Source organism: Chiloscyllium punctatum, chromosome 16 (assembly GCF_047496795.1).
Source record: "Chiloscyllium punctatum isolate Juve2018m chromosome 16, sChiPun1.3, whole genome shotgun sequence".
Classification (NCBI taxonomy): Eukaryota; Metazoa; Chordata; class Chondrichthyes; order Orectolobiformes; family Hemiscylliidae; genus Chiloscyllium; species Chiloscyllium punctatum.
Window position 1 is genome coordinate 5,311,050 of NC_092754.1, and position 19,961 is coordinate 5,331,010.

At 41.6% G+C, this 19,961-nt stretch overlaps 1 protein-coding gene across 1 annotated transcript; it reads right to left on the bottom strand.

The window, feature by feature from the left end:
- Positions 1-3,966: 3,966 nt before the first annotated feature.
- On the bottom strand, positions 3,967-8,381 carry sst6.2 (somatostatin 6.2). Its single transcript, XM_072585890.1, has 2 exons — positions 8,217-8,381; positions 3,967-4,660 (listed from the first exon to the last, which is right to left on the bottom strand). Exons 1-2 carry the CDS (start codon positions 8,316-8,318, stop codon positions 4,445-4,447), a joined length of 318 nt encoding a protein of 105 aa, XP_072441991.1. The 5' UTR covers positions 8,319-8,381; the 3' UTR covers positions 3,967-4,444.
- Between the last annotated feature and the right edge of the window lie 11,580 nt (positions 8,382-19,961).

Consider the following 19,961-nt stretch of genomic DNA (forward strand, 5'->3'; position numbering starts at 1 on the left):
GTGGAGAGCTGTGAAGGAGTCAGCGCTCTGCAATGTAGCTTCAATAAGACTGTTACTTTGTATTAACAATCTAGACCTGTTTTATTTTCATTTTTCTTCCCATATTTAACTTAAAAATGTATTTTGAAATGTATCTTTGAGGAGCGAAGGTTGTGGACAGCCTTAAAAGGTCAGAAATTATTCCCTGTCATTGTGTCGGTCAAAAATACAATCATCAAAACAGAATGTTGATGGTATATTTGATTAGGAATAAAATCAATTTCAGTTTCCATTGGTGCTATCACAAGGATGAAAGTTTTCTGTTTAAACACAGACTCATTGTGTGTGAGACTCAGGCATGGGCTTGTAACATTGCTAAAGGTCACTTACTTGGAATTTGCCTGCTCTACTGCACCAGCAACCTTCAGATCCTGCACTTGTAACTGGACTGTCTAATAGCTACTCAGGGAACTTTGCTCCAAATAAATGTGACTTATCCAATGTTTTAGATGAAGCCACGAAACTGGAAGAATGGGAGCTTAGTGCTAAAATGATAGACTGTGTGTTTTATTTTGGCCATTGGGTTACTGAGGTAGTTAGTCACATTTTAACACAAAACTGCTAATGTACTTATGACAAAAAGAAGTCTATTACAAAGAAGAAAAGGAAATGAAAAAGCTCTGTATATTTAGATACAGAACTCGTTCAAAGATAGAAGACAGAGGGTGGTGGTGGAGGGTTGTTTTTCAGATTGGAGTCCTGTGACCAGTGGAGTACCACAAAGGTTGGTGCTGGGTCCTCTACTTTTCATCATTTATATAAATGATTTGGATGTGAACATAGGAGATATAGTTAGTAAGTTTGCAGATGACACCAAAATTGGAGGTGTAGCGGACAGCGAAGAAGATTACCTCAGAGTACAATGGGATCTTGATCAGATGGGCCACGGGCTGAGAGGTGGCAGATGGAGTTTAATTTAGATAAATACAAGGTGCTGCATTTTGGAAAGGCAAATCAGGGCAGGACTTATACACTTCATGGTAAGGTCCTTCGGAGTGATGCTGAACAAAGAGAGCTTGGAGTACAGGTTCATAGCTCCTTGAAAATGGAGTCGCAGGTAGATAGGATAGTGAAGAAGGCATTTGGTATGCTTTCCTTTGCAGGTCAGAGTATTGAGTAAGGAGTTGGAGATCATGTTGCAGCTGTACAGGACATTAGTTAGACCACTTTTGGAATATTGTGTACAATTTTGGTCTCCCTCCTATCGAAAGGATGTTGTAAAACTTGAAAGGATTCAGAAAAGATGAACAAGGATGTTGCCAGGGTTGGAGGATTTGACCTGTAGAGAGATACTGAACAGGCTGAGGCTGTTTTCCCTGGAACATCAGAGGCTGAGGGTGACCTTATAGAGGTTTATAAAATCATGAAGGGTATTGATAGAACAAATAGACAAGGCCTTTTCCCTGGGGTGGGGGGGGGTCCAGAATTGGAGGGCATAGGGTTAGAGTGAGAGGGGAAAAATTTAAAAGTGACCTAAGGGGCAACTTTTTCAGGCAGAGGGTGGTGCGTGTATGGAATGATCTGCCAGAGGAAGTGGTGGAGGCTGGTACAATGACAACATTTAAAAGTCATCTGGATGTGTATATGAAGAGTTTAAAGGGATGTGGGCCAAGTGCTGGCAAATGAGATTAGGTTGGGATATCTGGTCAGCATGGACAAGTTGGTCTGAAGGGTCTTTTTCTGTGCTGTAAATGTGACTCTATGACTCTGCGTATTGAAAAAAACATTACAAACACAAAAAGATTCCAGCCTCTTTTCCCAAGATATATCCCATACATCCACTCGACCTTCGTGAAGTATCACTCTATCATCATTCCTTAATTTATACTCAACTGATGAGGTCACAAGCATTTCCTGTCAGCAACCTCCTGCACATTCACCAGATGTGATTCTTTCTGTCTCTCCTTGAGACACACAGACCAGACACAGGTTAACTTATTGGCATTACTCACTGAACTTGAAAAGACACAGAACTTTTTTGGTTACGTGGATTACATTTAGGTTGCTAAACAGCACATCTGCTGGTTGGATCTTCTGAACTGAACCTACTCCTGGCCTCTCGATTTTTGTCTCTCTGAGTCACAAATCTTAACTGAGTAAACATTTCAACACTTTCACAGAAGAGTTTGCTTGGAGGTCAGTTAGCTCAATTGGCTAGACAGCTGCTTTCTGATGTGGGGTGATGCTAACAACATGGGTTCAATCTGTAGACCAGCTGAGGTTACCATGATGGCTTCTCCCTTTCCCTTGCTTGAGGCATGATGGCCCTCAGGTTAAATTACCATCAGTCATCTCAGTCTCTAATGAGAGAACAGCCTCATGATCTGGTAAGACTGTAGCAACTTTACCTTGTCCAGTCAGTTTGCTTGAGTCACATGATTTATTAGAAAGCTGCATTTATTGGCAATGTTACCACCAGATGGCACAGTGATCACACCCACACAAACAGCTTTGCATCTAACCTTATATCACAGGCTCTACAGCACAGCGGGAGGCTAATGTTTATGCTCCTTTGGAGACTCGTTCCATCTTTTCTCATCTAACTTTACCATTTAAACACTTTATCCCCTTCTCCCTCATCTGGTTCTCCAGTTTCTCCCAAACTGCGTCTCCAGGCCCTCACAATCTCACCATTCTCTCAGTATTCTGAATCTCCTGATGGATTTCTTGGTGACTCCCTGAGACTGTTGGTGTCTAAATGACGACCTTCCCCAGTGGAAACACTATCTCAGTGTTCACTCCATCAGAACCAGTGATAGTTTTAAACATTGCAAGTAATCGACACACTTCCAGAAGCTCCCGTCCTTTACTTCCAAAGGGCAGGGAGATGATTTGCAAGGACAGAGCTTCTCATTATCTCACAGCAACAGAAGTGACAAGCAGTATGTCAAAAGAATTAGATCAGTCTTGAAGCTCTCTAGTATCAGCTCACCATGAGTTTCGAGTTTATATCCAAGTTTGAAAACTGTTGCTCTGGAAGCAATGACTATTTAACACTTTACACTCAGCATATTCTGAAAATAAGTAATTTCTTTTTAAGCTAATTATCTCTGTATTCACACCATCAAAACCAGCGCCTGTTTTAAACAGTAGATCACCCTTAGACTTTTTTTTGTAACTTTTTTTGTTGTTGGATGGGATGAAAAATAAGGGAGTGAAGGAGGATTTTAAATTCCCACTCACTGACCTTGTGTGAAATGACACTTTCTGGCATCAGCCCTGAACAGATTGGCTTGAATGTCAATTTCAAAGGGAATTTTTGTCTGTGTATTTTGTCAGAGCTTGTAATCAGCAAAATGATTACAGACCAATGAGCACAAACCTGGTTTGTGCAACCTCTCTCCAAAAGTATCAAAACTGCATCGGTTGTGAATAATTGAGAGTGAGAGGTGAAGCAGAGGGTCTGAACGTATCAATAAATAACAGTTCAGCTGGTACTGAAAATACAACACAAGGAAGACAGAAGGAGCAGAGTTTTTTATGATTTGGAGGTGCCGGTGTTGGACTGGGGTGTACAAAAGTTAAAAATCACATAACCTCAGGTTATAGTCCAACAGATTTATTTGGAAGCACTAGCTTTCGGAGCGCTGCTCCATCATCAGGTGGTTTGTGGAGAATAAGATCGTAGGACAGTAACTTTACGAAAGTTCTGGAATTTACGTATGAAAGAACTGGGATCAACATGCCCATTCTAAAAGGTGAGAGACTTAATACACAATCCAGATCTTTTCCAATATATAATTTCAGTTACATCACACTGCAAACTTTTGCTATAAATTCTGTGTCTTTTGATCTTATACTCCACTACCACCTGCTGAAGAAGCAGTGCTCCGAAAGCTAGTGCTTCCAATTAAACCTGTTGGACAATAACAGAGTACTTTATTTAGTCTTTTTGTATGAGATACAGAAGAATATCAACCCTTAAAATGCAGGTGTAAATGTATGCTTTTATTGTTGGCAACACTCACTGTTCGGTAAGTATATACATTCAATGCAGAGAGACTATACATGCTATACATTCGGGTATTACAATCAAATTCAGGTTTGAGTCAGGGAGGGAGGGGAACTGGATCGAAGGCCACCTTTATGGGGAGAGGGAGGAAATAATACTGGGATGGGGAATGGAGAGACCAGCCGGAAAATCACTGGAATCACATGCCAAAGAATAACTTTCCTTACAAAATAAACTTAGAAAATTTATTTGGGTTTAATTTGCAAAAACAAGATTTGACATGTCTTCAAGGGTCATTCTTAACTTAAATTCATTGCAGGCTTTTAGCGTCAATTATAATCTCGAAAAAGGACAGATGTGCAGCCAGATTTGTAATACTTCTGAAGTTAAGCCTTTACAGGAAAACCAGCCGTTTTCAATACAATTCTGCTGGTTTAGAAACTCCATCAATAATTAACAGTGCGAGAATGTTTTCCAAAAGAACAATTTACAAGGTGTCTTCTGCTGTCGGCGGGGGATCCCCGCGTTAACCGACCTCTCTTCAACTGAACTCTCTTCTCCGTCTCCCGGGCTCAAAGACGTGAAGTCATTTTCCAAGAGATTGTCATCAGACTCCAACAGCTCAGTCAGAAGTTTTAACATCAGGTACTTCCTGCTTTTTGTCGCTTCCTTGTGGACAGAGAAAACAAAAACTACTGTCTATCTTTATAAAACGCAAGAGGTTTGTTCATTTATGCAAACATTCTTTGCTTACACAAATCGAGCTGAATTGTCCTGAATGCTTTTCATAGTTTACAGTTCTATCTTCGCTACCATCCACCTCTGTCATTGCAAATTAATCTTCGCTGACTCTTCAGCACTTGCTTAGACCCGACTCTCCCTGACCTGCCAACGTATTCATGAAAAATCAAGTCTTTAAATTGCTGAGGTTTATTGGTCTTTTCAATAGTATTCCACTAGTCAACAAGTTTTTCAAAGACACAACCGGCACTGGGTTTTCTAATCTGAGTAGGTTTTTAATATCAACAGATGCCTACGTTTTGACCCAGTACATTTGAGTGATTTACGGGACCATTTCACAAAGCAGTTCATACTCACCCGGATTGGCTCTGGAACAGATGTGGGCTATATATCAGATTAACTTCTTTCCTGAAAGAAACTGATGACCCAGCTGGGGATTTATGGCAATCCGACAGCTTCAATTGCACTTTTGCTGGAACCAGTTTTGTGTTTCTGCATTTTTGTTTTCAAACCAATTTCAAGTTCTCAAATTAGTGGTCTTCGAACTCAAATTCTCTGGTTTATTAGAGTCACAGAGACGTACAGCATAGAAACAGACCCTTCAGTCCAACCCGTCCATGCTGACCAGATATCCTAACCTGATCTAGTCCCACTTGCCAGCACCCGGCCCATATCCCTCCAAACCCTTCCTATTCATATACCCATCCGAATGCCTTTCAAATGTTGTGATTGTACCAGCCTTCACCACTTCCTCTGGCAGATCATTTCATACACGTACCACCCTCTGAGTGAAAAAGTTGCCCCTTAGGTCCCTTTTAAATCTTTCACCTCTCACGTAACCCTATGCCCTCTAGTTCTGAATTCCCTCACCAAGGGCAAAGACTTTGTCTATTTACCATTTCCAATTCCCTCATGATTTCATAAACCTCGATAAGGTCACCCCTCAGCCTCCGACATTCCAGGGAAAACAGGCCCAGCCTGTTCAGCCTCTCCCTATAGCTCAAATCCTCCGACCCTGGCAACATCCTTGTAAATCTTTTCTGAACCCTTTCAAATTTCACAAAACATCCTTCTGATAGGAAGGAGACCAGAATTGCACACAATATTCCAAAAGTGGCCTGACCAACATCCTAATACAGCCACAACATGACCTCCCAACTCCTGTACTCAAAACTCTAAACAATAAAGGAAAGCATGCCAAACACCTTCTTCACTATCCTATCTACCTGTGACTCCACTTTCAAGGAACTATGAAACTTTGTTCAGCAACACTCCCTAGGACCTTACCATCAAGTGTATAAGTCCTGCTAAGATTTGCTTTCCCAAAATGCAGCACCTCGCATTTATCTGAATTAAACTCCATCTGCCACTTCTCAGCCCATTGGCCCATCTGATCAAGATCCCATTGCACTCTGAGGTAACCTTCTTCATTGTCCATGACACTTCCAATTTTGATGTCATCTGCAAACTTACTAACTATACCTCCTCTATTCACATCCAAATCATTTATCACAAACAGTGGTGGACCCAGCACCAATCCTTATGGCGCTCCACTGGTCACAGGCCTCCAATCTGAAAAACAACTCTCCATCACCACCCTCTGTCTTCTACCTTTAAGCCAGTTCTGTATCCAAATGGCTAGCTCTCCCTGTATTCCATGAGATTTAACCTTGCTAACCAGTCTCCCATGGCCAACCTTGTTGAAACGCCTCACTGAAGTCCATTTAGATCATATCATCGCTCTGCCCTCATCAATCTTCTTTGTTACTTCTTAAAAAACTTCAATTAAGGTTGTGAGACATGATTTCCCGTGTACAAAGCCAATTTAACTATCCCTAATCAGTCCTTGCCTTTCCAAATATATGTAAGTCCTGTCCCTCAGGATTGCCTCCAACAACTTGCCCACCACCGACATCACGGTCACCGGTTTATAGTTTCCTGGCTTTTCCTTACCACTTTCTTAAATAGTGATAACAAGTGAGCCAACCTTCAGTCTTTTGGCATCTCACCTGTGACTATCGATGATACAAATATCTCAGCAGGGGGCCCAGCAATCATCTCCCTAGCTTCCCACAGAGTTCTAGGGTACACCTGATCAGGTCCTGGGGATTTATCTACCTTTATGAATTTCAAGACATCCAGCACTTCCTCCTCTGTAATATGGACATTTTTCAAGGTGTCACCATATATTTCCCACATTCTATATCTTCCAAATCCTTCCCCACAGTGAACACTGATGCAAAATATTTGTTTAGTATCTCCTCCATTTCCTGCGGCTCCACACATAGGTAGTGCTGATCTTTGAGGGTCCCTATTCTCTTGCTAGTTACTCTTTTGACCTTAATGTACTTTTAAAAACCTTTTGGATTCTCCTTAACCCTATTTGCCAAAGCTATCTCATGTCCCCTTTTCACCCTCCTGATTTCCCTCTTAAGTATACTCCTACTGCCTTTATACTCTAGGGATTCACTCGATCTATCCTGTCTATACCTGACATATGCTTCCTTCTTTTTCTTAACAAAAACCTCAATTTCTTTAGTCATCCAGCATTCCCTATACCTACCAGCCTTTCCTTTCACCCGAACAGGAGTATACAGTTTCTGGACTCTCATTATTAACCCAGACCTATACAACACCAGTTGTATATCTCAATATCTCTTGATGTCAATGTTGACTTTCCTAGGATCCTAGAGAAAAGAATGACACCATTCTTTCCATCATCCCCATACTAGCCCTTGTGGAATAGCTGGCCAGTTAGTCCCATTTCCCTGCCTCTTCCCCATAGCCCTGCAATTTACCATCCTTTACATATCCAATTCCCTTCTGAAAGTTACCATTGAGTCTCTTTCCTTCAACTTTCAGGTACCACATCCTAGATTACAACAACTCATTGTGTAAAAAAAAACTTATTTTTTCATCTCTCTAAACCAACTTGAACATTGTGACCTCTGGTTACCTATGGTCTGTCAATGGAAACAACTTCTACTTATTTCCTCTTCAAAATTTTAACGGCTCTATTACATTTTCCTTCCATTTTCTCAGTGTTTTGGAGAACAATTCCATTTTCCCACATTTCTCTCCACATTTTCCCCAAAACTATCAATTCAATTCTCTCCTTTTTGTTGAAAAACAGAGTACTGCAGATGCTGGAAATATGAACTAAGACCTGAAATATTTACTGTACTCTGTTTTTTCTCTTTTTCTCTCCACAGATGCTGCCTAACTTGTCAAATTTCTTCCCCAGCAGTTTCTGTTTTTATTGCAGACATCCAACATCTGCAGTATTACTGTTTAATTCACTGCCAATTCTCTTTCAGCAAAACCTGCCTGAAAAATAAGTTCTGTTCTTCTCTCCAGTGGGATTTTCTTTCATCTTTTTTCACTTTGTTCAGACTTTGTTTTCGATTTTGGTCCTTACAATTATTGATTGAACCTGTTCCCCTAATTGCCATATTTGCACATTTTGTAATTACCTTTGACTCACCCTGTTTACCTGAAGTTTCATTCGCTCCTCCAATGGGTCTGCTGCCTCAACACTTAGAAGAAGCAGCAGGGACATCAGGCACACTGTCATTTGCCACTTCATAGTGAAGCTCAAAGCTCTCCAGAATAAAATGCTAAATGTGTTGTGAACACCTCAATCGTTTTTTTTAACTGGATGCTTTTCCAGCTCTTTTATAGTGCAGCAGAACCAACTCTCTGACGCACAAAATTAATGACACAATTAAAGCCTAATAGTCAAGTGCATCATTAACCCAATAAAGGCCTGAAATCTCAGTGTATATAAAGAGTGACAGGTTTGTGTCATCGTAAATGGAAAAATGCTAATTTAGGAAGAACATAAGTGACTAATAATATTACTGCTATAGGTTTTGTAAATTTATTGTGTGAATGTCTGAAAGGTCTGTAATGTGGATAGTTCAAATTGAAGAATAATTATTCATTAAGAAGTTTTATAGCTTCCGTTCTAGAAACTTTCTAACCGCATAAGCAAAAATATATCTTTAGCTGTTTCAAAGGGGAGCTAGATATTGGATACACCATCTAATGCAATACAAGCAATAATCAAAATCTGTAGCAATAATCAAAAGGTGGATTAATCCAAAGAACTGTTGGTCGGCACCTTGAGTTCTGGGGCAAGTTGTTTCTTCAAAACACATCTCAAGAGTCCTTCCACTGGTTATTTTAATCTATATTCTGTACTGAAAATCAATTCTTCTTCTCATTTTTAATTCAGGTTTTCACATTAATTGCAACAAATTAATATAATGATGTCTGCCCACCATTCACAGCATATTGCTTGGCTATCCATTTAAATGTATTCAAGTGTGTTTGATGAATTGCCAAATGGGGTGCATACTTCAACCATATTTTGGTGGGTGTTTGTTGATTTACAGTACAATCGTGTCTGGTTTCAGAACAGACAATAAACTGATGCATCACCTGCCCCTGGAGGTGGAAATAACATTTAGGAGAAAAGCAGAAATCTCCTCCCCTTTCTCCCGACTTTTAATTATTCCTCAATGAACATTCTTTCTCGTTTAACTCATTCTTCAGTACAAATTGGCTGGCCATGTTTCTTACATTGTTGTAAAACCACTAAAATTAACGCAGTTGTTTTGGGGTGTATTGAGGTCATGAAAGATGCTATACAAATGCAGTTCTTTTTTCCTTTCTGATTTACCTGTTTTGAATCAACATTACCATTACCAACACTTGACTCCTCTTGTTTTTCTTCCATTAGTAATTCAAGTAGCTTTCAAGATTCAATTTCAATGTTATTCTGCTCCATGTTGTTCAACAACATGCAATGTCGCTATAAATGTTCTTTTAAGAAACCTCTCTTGGTTCCCATATCAGCCAGGTTCTTGTGAGCAGGCACTGAGCTGTAGACAGGTACTTTCCTGCAAGGATACAGCGAAAGTGGAGCCAATCCTTTCTTCCATACCTTCTTCTGTCAACCGGAAAATAGAATTGGGAGATGTCTAGAACCAGTCCATGTATTCATCCTCTCAAAGCAGGTGATGGCCTGGAGAGACAAGGAAGGAGGATGAGACAGTGAAGAATTTGAAAGGCTATAAACCTCAATAAGCTTCTCTCACTGTGCAGTGGATAGCATCAGTGCTGTATGAATGCACTGAGGAACAAATTCTACTTTAAGTTTCCGCAGTCAGTGATTTGCTGAAGTCAGCTGGTGTGGTTGAAATTCTACCTTGGCTTCACCATCCTTGAGGTACACGTATTGTTCACACTTACTGTTAGAAAAGCTGAGCTAACTTGAGAATGTAATTTAAAAGAAGTTCTTGGATTTACATATCAAAGAACAGAAAGCAGCATATCCCATTCTAAAAGATGAATGATTTAATCTAAAATTGTTTAATGTATCACATCTCCATGATACTGGCTATAAATTATGTGATCATGATTTTATTCTCCACAACCACCTGATGAAGGAGCGACGCTCCAAAAGCTAGTGCTTCCAAATAAACCTGTTGGACTATAACCTGGTGTTGTGTGATTTTTAACTTTATCCTCGAGGTAAGGAGACAAGCAAATCTGCTACAATTTCCTTGCCTGGTGAAAATATTTTTGATTAAGAACAGATTCAGGTTGAACACCCTGACATTCAGTGCCTTGGCTGTTGTAGGAAGGTGGTCATTTGATGCAAACAGTGACAGAGCACTGCCTTTGGCATTAAAACATTCCAGATGCATGTTCTAAGGAAATTTGCACTTGTTTATACATTTGAAGACTTTTTCTTGTTAGAATCTTTATTTTTCTATTTTTACTCCAACATAACATTCTCCAAAGGTCTCCACAGAACCAAAGGGACAAAAGATCAGGAACAAGGCATAGACACAGAAAGCAACTGGCTGCAGGTTTTGTGATTACTACTATCCCTTAGCATACTTTTGTTGAAGAATAGGTGCCAGAATATAAAGTGTACTGTATACAACAAAACAAGAAATAAAGAAGCCATAGTTCCACTCTCCCACAAGAGAAAGGCAACTAATGGCAGTTTATCCTGAGGGTCCCCACCCCTCAGCAAGGAGAGAGGTTGAGGACACAAATCCTTCCTGGCAATCTCATCCAGTGTGGGAATTGAACTGACAATGTTAGCATCACTCTGCATCAGCAACCCAGCCAGCTGAGCTAACTGATTCCCAATACCCTGATGGGATCAGGGCACGGCTCTGAGTTTGGATGAACAGCAATAAAATATATGTTGCCTCCCATTCCGCTTCCAGCTTTTAATCTGCAGTTTCAGATTTTAATAGACAAGAAAATAACTTCTGCTGTTCATGGGGAGGTTTAAGATGTGACACAGACATCATTAGCAAGCTATGTTGCACAGAATCGAGAAAAGGCATCTGTTCTCTACAACAGATTAATGCAATGTTCCCCCTGGTTCTACTGCAGCAGCTGTGCTCAACACTTAGCAATGAGGAAATCATTCCTGTTCAGATGCAATAGAGAGTAAACTAGTGGTCAATCTAAACCAGTCACTTTCCTACTGTAGAGTCTGTTCTTTTTGGAACAAATTCATTGGACCAATATTGACTAGATTTTTAAAAAAATTAAATTAACATATTGGATTCAAAATCCTTGTGTAGTGATTGTAATGAGGTCAGCCAGATGGGCCTCACAGAATAAGAGTTCCCTGATTGGAGCTGTTAATTTTTTTTCCAATCAGGGAGCCCTGGCTGACAGATATAAACAGGAATGTCAGGGGTTCTGTTCACTCTGAGAGCTGGCTCTGAGGGAGATGGATCAGTGTGAGTGAAAGACTCTTCACTTTTCTGTATAGAGGAGAGGAGAGGAACTTATAAACAGCCTGGAACCACCCTGTCAGTATATCTTATTTACTAAAAAAAAGACAAAAAGAAAAAAAAACAGGAGTGTCAGAGGTTCTGTTCACTCTGAGAGCTGGCTCTGAGGGAGCTGTCCAGGACTCTCCACAGATAGATAAAGGGTGACTTGGTGAAAGAAGACCAGCCTCTGTGGAGTTATTTCAGTTTGCATTTATAAATCAACCTCATGCTTTGCCTCACCAATAACTTCATCCAACCAAGTGGGCCAGAATAACCCATTTATTCAAACCCTAAATTTAATCACTGTTTGATAATAAATTATAGTCCATGTACAATGCTAACTCGAGAAAAGTGATAAGGAATACAGACACATTTTAGAAAAATTATGGGAGAACACTGAAGGTATGATCAAAGACGTATTAAAAAAAGACAGAGCAAGGAAGGCCATTCAGCCCTTTCAGCCTGTTTGCCTATAAGCTTTGGGGAACCTTTAAATGGTGAGTTACATAGCAAGGCGGAATTTCTAATACTGATGTAGTGAGCAGGAATGCTGACTGACCGAACAACCCAGGTGGCCTCCTTCTTCAAAGACCGCAATTTCCCCCCAGACGTGATCGACGATGCTCTCCACCGCATCTCCGCCACTTCCCGCTCCTCCACCCTTGAGCCCCACCCCTCCAATCGCCACCAGGACCCACTGGTCCTCACCTACCACCCCACCAACCTCCATATACATCGTATCATCCGTCGTCATTTCCGCCACCTCCAAACGGACCCCACCACCAGGGATATATTTCCCTCCCCACCCCTATCAGCGTTCCAAAAAGACCACTCCCTCCGTGACTCCCTCGTCAGGTCCACACCCCCCACCAACCCAACCTCCACTCCCGGCACCTTCCCCTGCAACCGCAAGAAATTCAAAACTTGCGTCCACACCTCCCCCCTCACTTCCCTCCAAGGCCCCAAGGGATCCTTCCATATCCGCCACAAATTCACCTGCACCTCCACACACATAATTTACTGCATCCACTGCACCCAATGTGGCCTCCTCTATATTGGGGAGACAGGCCGCCTACTTGCGGAACATTTCAGAGAACACCTCTGGGACACCCGGACCAACCAACCCAACCATCCTTTGGCTCAACACTTCAACTCCCCCTCCCACTCCACCAAGGACATGCATGTCCTTGGACTCCTCCATCGCCAGACCATGGCAACACGACGGTTGGAGGAAGAGCGCCTCATCTTCTGCCTAGGAACCCTCCAACCACAAGGGATGAACTCAGATTTCTCCAGTTTCCTCATTTCCCCTCCCCCCACCTTGTCTCAGTCCCAACCCTCGAACTCAGCACTACCTTCCTAACCTGCAATCTTCTTCCTGACCTCTCTGCCCCCACCCCTACTCCGGCCTATCACCCTCACCTTAAACTCCTCCCACCTATCGCATTCCCAACGCCCCTCCCCCAAGTCCCTCCTCCCTACCTCTTATCTTAGTCTGCTTGGCACACTTTCCTCATTCCTGAAGAAGGGCTCATGCCCGAAATGTGTATTCTCCTGCTCCTTGGATGCTGCCTGACCTGCTGCGCCTTTCCAGCAATACATTTTCAGCTGTGATTGACACTGAAAGCAGGCAGGAGTTGGCTGAATGTAGTGTTTCCTCAGACCTCGCATCAGAAAGCAGAGTTCATATGGTCAAAGGGGAAAAAACACAGTTCCAAACACATACAACACTGAGCTTTCATTTCACACAAATGATAACCAGAATCATAGAACATAGAACATAGAACATAGAACAATACAGCACAGAACAGGCCCTTCGGCCCACGATGTTGTGCCGAACTTCTATCCTAGATTAAGCACCCATCCATGTACCTATCCAAATGCCGCTTAAAGGTCGCCAATGAATCTGACTCTACCACTCCCACGGGCAGCGCATTCCATGCCCCCACCACTCTCTGGGTGAAGAACCCACCCCTGACATCTCCCCTATACCTTCCACCCTTCACCTTAAATTTATGTCCCCTTGTAACACTCTGTTGTACCCGGGGAAAAAGTTTCTGACTGTCTACTCTATCTATTCCTCTGATCATCTTATAAACCTCTATCAAGTCACCCCTCATCCTTCGCCGTTCCAACGAGAAAAGGCCGAGAACTCTCAACCTATCCTCGTACGACCTACTCTCCATTCCAGGCAACATCCTGGTAAATCTTCTCTGCACCCTCTCCAAAGCTTCCACATCTTTCCTAAAGTGAGGCGACCAGAACTGCACACAGTACTCCAAATGTGGCCTAACCAAAGTCCTGTACAGCTGCAACATCACCTCACGACTCTTGAATTCAATCCCTCTGCTAATCATGGAATAAAATCTGTATGTACATGTAAAATTGATGTTTTATATATAATTTTAATGCATCACTGTCCACTTCTGGTGTCATTTGAAAAACAATCCATTCTCTTAATGGATTCATTACGAAATTGCATTTATTCTTTTTCAGAGCTATAGTTCAGATTGTCAGATGGTGCAGTGGGCACAGACCAGAGAGTCCCACATCTGTTTTCTGTTCTGTGCTGATTTCAACTAGACCTTGTGTTGTGGTATTATAAATGCCTTCACTATCCCCAGGGTAGTTTTAAAATAAAATCACTCCAATTCCAGAGACAAGTCATCAGCCAGGAAACCCAGGCAAAAAATGTTTATAGTTTAATAACTGGCTGAAATTTATTGCTCAGTCATAGACATTGAGACTGACCAATGAGTAGCTTGAAACTGAAGCCTTCAAAATGCTGCATGTGAACATTTACTACAGCAGAAATGAGCACTTTCAGGGAAAAACCTAAAAAAGCAAAACAAATTTTTGCTCATTCTCATAACATCTGTCTTGGGCATCAGAGCACAATCATCAGTGAAAGCTCTTCTGAGATTCTGGCCAACAATTATTTATTTGTTCCTCACTGAATCAAGTCAAGGTTGCGTTAGATAGATTTTTTGATAGACAAGGGGGCGAAAGGTTATGGTAGGGGAAGGGTAGCTAGGAAAGTGGAGTTGAGGATACAATCAGTTCAGCTATTGTCTTATTGAACAGAGGAGTAGGATCAAAAAGGCTCAATATCCTACTCCAGCTCCTAAGTGCGATGGTCATCCAATATCTCAAAAACAAAGCTAGCTGTTCATTAGCTCTACTTTCAGATTGCAAGTACTTGCTGTTCATCAATTAGCTGCCTCATTTTCCTACTCACAACTTCACTTATTAAAGTAATAGTTTATGAAATACTTTGATACATCCTGAAGTTATTCAATGCATCATATTTGAAAATCCTTTCCTTCTAGAAAGTTGCATTAAGATAATAGCACAGCGGCTTCCAGTAAATTGGTGGCAAAAGTTTCACTATTGATCTGTGAAACTCTGAGGTGAATTTTCTTTTTGAAAATTTGGGGGGAGGGAAGTTGGGGAGGAAGTCAGGGGAAAAAGTCAGGGCAAGAATAGTCAGGGCAAAAGAAGTTGGGAGGAAGAGTCGCGGGGAAAATGGGGGGGAAATGTCAGCAGCAGAAGTCGGGGAAAATGTCAGGGGGGGTTAGAGTCGGGGGAAGAGAGTTGGGGGGAAGAGTCATGGGGAAAATGGGGGGGTGAGTCAGCGTGGGGAAGTCAGGGGAAAACGTCAGGAGGTTAGAATCGGGGGGGGGAAGAGAGTTGGACGAAGGTCATGGGAGAAAACATTGGGGGAGAAGTCAGCAGGGGGAAGTCAGGGAAAAACATCAGGAGGTTAGAATCAGGGGGAAGAGAATTGGAGGGTAAAGAGTCAGGGGGAGAGTCATGGGGGAAAACATTGGGAGCAGAAGTTAGTGGGGGGGAAGTTAGTGGAAAACGTCAGGAGGTTAGAGTTGGGGGGGAGGGGGGAAGAGAGTCGGGGGGAATAAATGTCAGGGGGAGAAAAGTCAAATAGGCTATTTTGAGTGCTTATGAATTGATACCAGAAGCATATTGACAGCAGTTCAGAAACATAAAGAAGGAACCAGGTCAGATTTGTGTTGAGTTTGAAAGAATTAAACAAAGTCATTTTGATAGATGGGTGTGGGCCTTAAAAATAGATAGGACTTATGAGGCTCTAAGAGAGATTACTCTGCTGGAGGAGTTTAAAAATTCTCTTCCAGAGATGATAAGAGTTCATGTGGATGGACAGAAAGTTCCAGAAGTGAGTAGAGTGGCAGAGATGGCAGATTAATATACATTGGTGCATAAGGCAAAGTTAAGCTTCTGGCAAGAATTGCATCCTGTAAGGGATAGAAATTGGGAGAAGGAAAGATCCTACACGACAAAACGAAGAGTAGAGCACACTGGTAATTGTTTAGCACAGGTTAAAAAAGAAGCCCAAAGATGTGGTAAAAGAGGCTAAGCCAGTGGCATTAGTAAAAGTAGTAAAGAAAACCCCAAGAAATGTCGAGGAAGTGCAGGAGAGTGCACAGCCTAGGCAGGGACCGGGTATGGAGTTAGTGCCTGGTCTCTGTAAAAACTTTGCCTCTGCGTGTAAAGTTTACTCAGGAAGATCAAGAGGAGAAGGGAAAAAAGTTATAATTTTGAGAGATACAGGATCTAATCGGTCTCTAATAGTAAGAGATGAATGTATTTGCACTCTTTCTGACCTGTTACCTGAGACAGTGGTAATTTGTGGGATAGATGGAAAGAAATTTAACGTTCCCCTATGTAAGATCAGGTTGGAGTGCCAATTCAAGACTGGAAAAGTAACAGTGGGAGTGATTGACAGAATGTCAGTTCCAGGAATACAGTTTGTTCTTGGGAACGATTTAACAGGATCCAAGGTGGGAGTGACACCCCTTGTTGTGGAGATGCCAAAGGAAGATCAGGGAACTGAGGAGTTGAAAGAAAAATACCTGGAATTTTCCAGACTGTGTGGTAACCAGCTCCCACTATCATAAGTCACAGTACAAAGCAAAAACTAAAGAAAAAGATGAAGGAGTTGAGGTTCAGATAGCGGACACCCTGGTTGATGTAATAGTACAGGAGAAACCTGAACAGGCAGAGTCAGACAGAAGCGTTTAGTCCTGAAAGACTAATGGACTTATAACAAAAGACAAGATAATAAAAGATATATATGTTGATACATACTCAGAAAAGAGTCAGAATGTATTCCTGAGGTTTATTATCATAAAGATGGAATCCTAAGATGAAAATGGAGACCACAGCAGGTTAGTGCAGAGGAGAAATGGGCAGAAGTGCACCAGATTGTGTTGCCAGTAGCATACAGGCAGGAAGTGTTACAGGTAGCACGTGAATTACATGTAGGAGGTCACCTAGGTGTGAGGAAAACTCAGGATAAGGTACAAAAGCATTTCTATTCAGCTGGAGTGCACAAGAATGTGGATAGCTTCTGCCGTACATGTCATACATGCCAAATGGTAGGTAAGTCACAGGCAATAATAAAACCAGTATCTTTGTTGCCAATTCCCACTTTCAAAGAACCTTTCACATGGGTTATGATTGATTGTGTAGATTCCCTGCACAAAACTAAAAGTGGAAACCAGTATTTGCTAACCATAATGGTTGTGTCTACCAGATTTCTGGAGGCAATTCCATTACGGAGCATTAAGACAAAAAGGTTGATAGGGGAGTTAGTAGCTTTCTTCACAGGCTATGGGCTACCCAGAGAGATTCAGTCAGACGAAGGGTTGAATTTCACTGCTAGGCTGTCTAAGGAAGTCATGGATAACTTAGGTATACAGCACTTTATATCCACTGCGTTCCATCCTGAATCCCAAGGAGCTTTGGAAAGGTGGCATCAGACCCTGAGGACCATGTTAAGAACATACTGTCAGGATTACCCGATTAATTGGGATAAAGGTATCCCATTTGTATTGTTTGCCCCAAATGAATCTGCTCAGTTTACTCCCTTTGAGTTAATAGTCAGATATGAAATGAGAGGGCCTTTGAAATTAATTAAAGAGAAATTGACAGGAACGTAATTGGAGATCTCTTACTTGGATTATGTATCTGAGGTGAGGGAGAGATTAAATCAGGTAGATGAGTTAGCTAAACAACACCTAAAGAGGGCACAGCCTAGAATGAGGCAGGTGGCAGATAAAGACTCTAAAATTCAGATGTTTTCCCATTAGCATTGTTACCAGTGATATCAGATCCTTGCAAAGCCAGGTTTAGCGGTCCCTATCAAACTGAGAAAAAGTTGAGTCAGGTAAACTATCTGGTAAAGATGACAGATGGGAAAGAAACTGTATCTGGCATGTCATGTGATTATGTTGAAACCTTATTATAATAGAGGGAGGGAACTGGAGAAACAGGTGTAAGTTACTGCCCTGCAGAGTGAGGAGTTAAATCTAGATATCATGGAGTTTGATGTGCCTCAAAATACACTGAACAATGAGGAAGTTCCTGAGGATTGAGATAGGTCATTGAACTATCTGTCTCAGGAGCAAAGAACCCAGTTGAAAGGATTGTTGCAGTGGTATGAAGACACATGCAGGGCAAATGCTTTTGTGTATGAGGTAGATGTAGGGAATGCTGTTCCGATAATTGAATACCCCGACAAGCTTCATCCTTTCAAAGCCACACAGGTCCAGAAGGAAGTGGAGGCAATGCTCAACGATTATGTCATCAAACTGAGTCAGAGCGAGTGGAGTTTGCAGATCATGTTAGTTCCCAAACCTGATGGGATTCAACGGTTTTATGTGGACTATCGGAAGGTCAACACCGTAACAAAATCGGACACATACCCAATACCAAGATTAGAGGACTGTACAGAGTAAGTTGGACAAGCCATTTACATCACAAAGTTGGACTTACTGTGTGGTTATTGGCAGGTACCTTTATCAGACAAAGCAAAATCGGTTTCTGTGTTTGTAACCCCAAATGGGCTATATCAATTCAAAGTGATGCCCTTTTTGAATGAAAAACACAACAGCCACATTCCAAAGAGTCATGAACAGAGTTGTGGCTGGGTTACTAAACTGTGCAGTCTATCTGGATGATGTAGTGATCTTTACTGAGTCATGGAAAGATCACATGGTACAACTGGCAGAGCTCTTTGAATGATTAGGAGAAGCAAATCTGGTAATAAACTTAAAGGAAACAATTTGCGAAGGCAGAGGTGATGTTCTTGGTACATAACAGCAGTCATGGAAGGTTGACCCCAAGGAATGCGAAGACAAAGGCCATCAAGGAACTTTCACTCCCCTCCTCAAAGAAAGAGGAGCTTCGATTCTTGGAACTAAGCAGATTCTACTGGAAGTTGGTTCCAAACTTTAGCAACATAGTGGCACCGCTGCTGAAGAAAAACGCAGCATTTCAGTGGACAGAATAATGCCAGGAGACATCTGACAATTTAAAAGCAGTATTAACCACTGTACCAGCTTTTGGTATACCAAATTTTTTGAAACCCTTCAAAGTTGCAATTAATGCTAGCGATATGAGAGTTGGAGCTGCATTGCTACCACATATAAGGCCAATTGGCTGCTTTTCAAAGAAACACAACACCCACCAGTGAATATACTCTGCCAACAAAAAGGAAGTATTGAGTTTGGTGCTGGCCTTACAACATTTGAATGTATATGTCACGAACAATGTGTCTCAGAGACAGTTGTATACACGATCACAATCCTCTTACATTCTGGGAACGATTTAAAGACAAGAATATGAGACTATTTTGTTGGAGTCATTTGTTACAGACTTTTAATTTACACGGGTGGCACAGTGGTTAGCACTGCTGCCTCACAGTGCCAGAGACCCAGGTTCAATTCCCACCTCAGGAAACTGTGTGGAGTTTGCATTCTGCCCGTGTCTGCGTGAGTTTCCTCCAGGTGCTCCAGTTTCCCTCCCACAGTCCAAAAATGTGCAGGTTAAGTGAATTGGCCATGCTAAATTGCCCATAGTGTTAGGTGCAGGGGTAAATGTAGGGGAATGGGTCTGGGTGGGTTGCTCTTCGGAGGGTCGGTGTGGACTTGTTGGGTCGAAGGGCCTGTTTCCACACTGTAAATAATCTAATCTAAACTGTACATGTTGTGGGTCATAAAAATGTGATAGCAGATGCATTATCACAGATTTAATGGATAAAGTATAGATAAGATTGAACAGACATCAATGTTATATATATGCGTTTGCAGACATTAATATGAACTTAGATTAATGTCTTATGTATTTCATTGTAATGGGGTTAAGAATTAGGGGAAAAAAGATCTTTTCATTATGATGTTTTTTTCTTAAGGGGGGTAGGTGTTATGAAGTTGAAGGTGTGTACTGTACTTTTAAGAGAGAGTGAATGCTGTTTTGCACTGAGAGCTATCAGCACCTGTCATATGACTAGCTAGCAGTCTCAGGGTGTACTGGAAAATTGAAAATATGTAACATTTGGCTATGAAACAGATATCTGGGTTTTGGTTATTATTTTGACA

Bases quoted from the DNA above. Each gene is read 5' to 3' on its own strand.
- sst6.2 (XM_072585890.1), bottom strand. From the start codon at position 8,318: ATGAAGTGGCAAATGACAGTGTGCCTGATGTCCCTGCTGCTTCTTCTA. The intron at 4,661-8,216 runs GTGAGTCAAAGG...TCTGTCCACAAG, and splicing joins TGAAACTTCAGGTAAACAGG to GAAGCGACAAAAAGCAGGAA.